Below are 5,506 nucleotides of genomic sequence, written 5' to 3'. Positions count from 1 at the left end.
AAAAATAATAATAATAATAATAATAATTAAGGGGAAAAAAGGACATCCTTGTAGATGCCTCATAAGCAATTCAAATACAGTTCATCAAATCTCTGATTTTCTTCCCAAATACTTGTTTCTTCACCAGTCTTAAATCTCAATAAATTATCCCATTATCTACATGAACACCAAGGGGTTACCCATGACACTGCCAATGTTTCTCCTCATCATCACTCAACTATCAGTATGTGTCTGTCTCCATAATGAGCACATATGGAATCATCTCAGCATTCTCTTCTTTTTCGCCTGAAAACTGCCCTTCACCTCTATTCAGAAATATTTTTCTCTCTCTCTGCTTTTTCTTCTATTTTCCTGTATCACACTCTCTTTTGCTGCTTGTTTTCCCTCAGGTGCAGAGAACTGAGCCAAGCATACTATTTTATTTACACTATCGTTAATAAAGCCTTTCTCGTTTACCTTTTTGCTCTGTATTTCAATTACCACTCTTGTTCTGTCTTTCTTCCCTTAGGTTGTGACTACTGTGTTTGTTATATGTTCTTCAATAAATACATATCTCTGAATAATATACAATGTCCTATGTATGTGTTTTGACTGTACATAATGGATACTGTGTTATAGATCTCATTCTGTTTCTTTATCGTGTTTCTGTAAATACTTCTGACTATATTGCATAGTGTTAAATAACCTCAGACCATTGGCCACTGGTCCTGACCAAGATGGGCCAGAATCCTTGTCTAGAATTTTTTGAACTGAAACAGAGAAGAAAATCCCTATCCAGTGTGGAAGCCATAAAATGTAAAACACAGGAGCTGTCAGCAGCCATACATCTTGCCATTTGGAACCAGCTGGTCTGCAATGAAAAAGGAGCTGACATGCAAAATGCAGCAGAGGTGAGAAACACCTTGGAAAACTATCAAGTCCCTGGTTCCAGTTGTTCCTGAAGCTCCATAATCCTGGCCACTCATGGTTTGTTCAACTTTTCCTTGGACTCCATGAGCTAGTAAATGTAGACACTAAGCTAGTTCAAATTGGGATTCTTTCACTTGCAACCAAGAGGCCTAAGTAATTACAATCACCACACAATAGCCTGCTTTCTTGTTTGCTTTATTTATTTATTGGTTTTTTTGTTTTTGTTTTTGTTTTTGTTTTGGTACTGGGGATCAAACTCAGAACCTTGCACTTTCTGAGGCAGGTGAGGTGCCACTGAGCAACATCCCTGGCCCCTGGTTTGTTTTTGTTGTTGTTGTTTTGGGGTTTTTTGTTTGTTTGTTTGTTTTGGGGGGTTTTTTTGGTTTTTTGAGACAGAGTCTCCCTATGTAGTTGATACTGACCTGGAACTCACTATGTATCCCAGGCTGGTCTCGAACTCATAGTGATCCTCCTGCCCCAGCCTCCTGAGTGCTGGATTTACAGGCATGCGCCACCACATGTTTTGGTATTTTTAAGACAAGTTCTCACTATATAATTCAAACTACCCTTGGACTCACTGTGTAGTGCAAACTGGCCTCAAACTCATGGCAATGCTCATGCTTCAGCCTCCCAAGTGCCCCAAGTGCCGGTATTACAAGCATGCATCACACACCCAGCTCATTTTAACCATTTTTAACTGTGATGCTATACCTACTAAATAGTGATTCCTTATTTTCCCCTACAACCGCAGTCCCTGGCAGCCACTCTTTTATATATATATGTATATGCAGGTGGTGGAACCACTGAGCTAAATCTCCAGCCACTTCTTTCTATGAATTTGACTGTTCTAGGTACCTCATATAAGTGGAATCATGCAGTATTTGTTTGTGACTAGCTTATTTCAGTCCTCAATGTTCATGTTATAGTATGTGTCAGATTTCATTTTTAAGACTGAATGTATGTATATTCACTCCATTGTATTATATGTACATACCACATTATAATACAGCCATTTATTCATGAACACTTGGATTGCTTCCTCATTTTAGTTATTATGAATAATGCAGTTATGAACATAGATGTACAACTGTCTGTTTCAGACCCTGCTTTCAGTATTTTTGGATCTACATCTAGGAGTAGAATTGCTAGGTCATATCTAAGTCTGCATCTTAACTTTTTGAGGAACCAGCTCCTTATCATAGCAGCAACACTATTTTACATTCCCACTAATAGTGAATAAAGGTTCCACTTTCTCTGCATTCTTATTAACACTTGTTATTTTCTATTTTTTGTTCGTTTGTTTTTTAATAGTAGCCATCCTAATGGGTGTAAGGTAGTATTTTATTATGAAATTCAATTTGCATCTCTCTAATGATTAATGATTTGGGGAGCACATGCACATGCACATGAGTATGTTAATAGGGAATGAACCCAGGAGCTTTGCAATGAGCTATATCCACAGCTTTTTTTTTTTTTTTTTTTTTTTTTTTTTTTTTTTTTTTTTTTTTTTTTTTTTTTTTTTTTTTTTTTTTTTTTTTTTTTTTTTTTTTTTTTTTTTTTTTTTTTTTTTTTTGCAATGTCTTGCTAAATTGCCCAGATTCAGCAGCTCAAATCTGTTATTCTGCCTCAGCCTCCCAAAGTGCTGGAATTAGAGGCATGCATCATGTCGAGCCTTTGGCATTTTTTCATGTGCTTGTTAACAATTTACATGTCTCCTCTGGAAAAACTCCTTGTTGTTGTTTTTGGGGGTTGTTTGGTTTTTTTGAGATAGGTTCTCACTGTAGTTCAGGCAGGCCTCGAACTTGTAGCAGTCCTCCTGCTTCATCCTCATAAGTGCTAGGATTACAGGTGTGCACATCCACACCCAGTTTTTTTTGTTTTGTTTTGTTTTTTAATAAGTTCTTGCTTTGTTACCCAGTTAGCTTAAAACCTAGGATCCTCCTGCTTCAGCCTTCCAAGTAGCTGGGATGATAGTTGTAATTGTGTACCACCATGCCTGACATCTAGAAAAATATCTAACCAATTATTTATTGGCTTTATGTTTCCAAAATGCATCTTAAATGATTGTGTTCTTCTACCTGCACGTTTGCCATGCAGTCTCTGCTTAGCCTTCATGTGGAAAACCAAAATACCTCTTGATTAGATTCCTTGACTTTTTTTTTTTTTAACTACCGGGGATCAAACTTGGGACCTTGCGCTTGCAAGGTAGGCCGCAGCACCACTGAGCTAAATCCTCAGCCTCTTGATTCCACTCTTGTCCCCTTTTCACTTACCATAATGCAGCCAGAATGATTTTCTGGAAATTTGAACTCTAATATGTCACTTCATCAAAATTTAATAGTATTCTATTATTCTGGAGAAAAAAAAATTAGCTGGCTTTGGTGGTACACACCTGGGATCCCATCACTCTGGGAGGCTAAGGTGGAAGATCACAACTATGAGCCCAGCCTGGGCCACTCAGCAATTTAGCAAGATCGTCTCAAAATAAAAACTTGGCTGGGGGTGTATCCCAATATGAAAGCCTTGTGTTCAATCCCTGGGGTCAGGGGGAGATCCACGAATTATAGTCTGACATGATCTTGGATATCCTTCTGAACACATTCTCCTCTGATCACTATTCTCGGACCCAATGAATGTCTTTTAGTTCCCAAAATAGAACTAACATTTTCCCTTCTTAACCTCTTCACACATTATTCCCTCTAACAGAAACATTTTTTCTGTCTACTCTGCTTGGTTAACGCCCATCATATGGGTCATAACTTAAATTTTACTTCTCCATAGTTGCCCTTAGGAGACTCTTTCCCTGACCTAAATAAGGCCCCCATTATAGGATTCTATCATAATTCACTTCCCTAAAAACATCTATCAAACTTTGTGAAGATGTGTTTATTTTTCTATTATTTATTACAGATCTGCCATTAGATTATAAGCTTTAAAGTTATTTTACAAAAAATATAAATTATAAGGCTGGGAATTTAGCTCAGTGATTCTGCCGCCTGCCCTGCAAGCACAAGGAACCAAGTTCTATCCCCAGTACCAAAAATATATATATAAATTATAGAAATTAAAAAGTGCAGCAAATCCATTCTGTGAAATCACTGAAAAAATTCTCAGAAATATAATGAGAAAATGAAAAAATGGAAACAAAGTCTTTGTAAATAGGGAGGGGTGGAAGGATTAAAAAGGAGGGCCAGGTAATGGGGAAAAAATAAGAACCAAGATAGATTATATAAAGGTACAAATTTCCAATGATGAATGTCATTATATACCTAAAAAGTACCAATAAAATTAATAAAAAAAATAGTACGTGTACAGTAAGTCCTCAACTTGCAAACATTCAAGTTGCAAACTTCCACACATACCAAGGAACTCCACATTACAAACATTCATAGATGCAGGGCTTTAGCTCAGTGCTTCTGCCACCTGTCTCACAAGCACAAGGTCCTGAGTTCAATCCCCGGTACCAAAAAAAAAAAACAGATGCAAACAAATTGCTGAAGTAGCTCACTTACCTGCCAGACACTCACAATTGTGCTGCTGTGTGCTTACTGTATAGTGTGATAGCATACCGGGATACAGTGCTCAATCAGAACCAAGGATGTCCAGAAGCAAAAGGAAAAAAAGCAAGGGTGATGTGGAGGGAACTGCTAGGGAGCACAAAGCAATAGCCACAGAAATAAAAGTGAAAATACAGTGTAAGACTTGCTTTGTCAGACTTACAAAATGAATCTGACTTAGGAATGTTCTCACAGAATGGAACTTGTTCATAAATCGAGGACTTACTATATAACAAATTATTTGCATGATTGTTTCCTTTAAAAGGCTTAGGATGGGGCCAGGGTTTTAACTCAGTGGTTCTGCCACCTGCCTTGCAAGCAGAAGGACCTGAGTTCAATCCCAGGTACCAAAACAACAAAAAAGGCTAAGAATGGCCCAGGATGGTGGCTCACACCTGTAATGCCAGCACTGTAACCCAGGAGGCTGAAGCAGGAGGATCATTCAAATTTGAGCCCAGCCTGGGCTACATAGTTTAAGGCCAGCCTGAACTATATAGTGAGACCTTGTCTCAAAAACAACATAAAATAAAAGGCTGAGGAGAGGTAGGGGTGTACAGCACTTGGCTACTCTGTGTATAGCCCTAGTTTAATCCCCAACACTGCAAAATAATTTTTTAAAAATTTTGAAAGAATGAGGACAGAGCTATATATCACTTTCCTGAAGTCATAGTTACTGGTTCACATGTCAGTGGGTGACCCAAGATGTTCCAGTTCTTGTTCTTTTTTTTTTTTTTTTTGAGACAGGGTCTCCCTGTGTAGTTGAGACAGACCTGGAACTCACTATGTAGCCCAGGCTGGTCTCAAACTCACAGAGATCCTCCTGCCTCAGCCTCCCAAGTGCTGGGATTACAGGCGTGAACCACCAGGTCTGGCTCAGTTCTTGTTCTTGGTAAGAGCTAATAGGAAGAAATGCTCATCTTAAGAGGAGCGCCTGGATTCCTATAAAGACTAAGAATAAACTCAGCACAGAAAGAGAGATCTTAAAATTGAAATGCAAACAACCGTTAAAAATACATTCTTTTTTTTTTTTTTTTTTTTTT

The 5,506-nt window shown here is 38.0% G+C and overlaps 1 protein-coding gene across 6 annotated transcripts in view; it reads left to right on the top strand.

Annotated features, from left to right (window-relative positions):
* Positions 1 to 5,506, top strand: part of Srr (serine racemase) — a 20,931-nt gene that overhangs the window by 3,210 nt on the left and 12,215 nt on the right. For 2 of the 6 annotated variants that reach the window (XM_010642134.3, XM_010642133.3), the window contains exon 1: positions 750 to 890. The exons of the other annotated variants lie outside the window; for them this stretch is intronic. In XM_010642134.3, coding sequence (XP_010640436.1) covers positions 856 to 890 — 35 coding nt within the window. In that variant the 5' untranslated portion in view covers positions 750 to 855. Of the gene's footprint in view, positions 1 to 749; positions 891 to 5,506 lie in introns of those variants that run through there. 6 annotated transcript variants of the gene reach the window in all.

The sequence above is a fragment of the Fukomys damarensis genome, unplaced genomic scaffold (genome assembly GCF_012274545.1).
Source record: "Fukomys damarensis isolate Sample0158 unplaced genomic scaffold, DMR_v1.0_HiC HiC_scaffold_13, whole genome shotgun sequence".
In the NCBI taxonomy this organism is placed as follows: Eukaryota; Metazoa; Chordata; class Mammalia; order Rodentia; family Bathyergidae; genus Fukomys; species Fukomys damarensis.
Note: the sequence above shows the minus strand (reverse complement) of the source record. Positions and strands in the feature narration are given on the sequence as shown.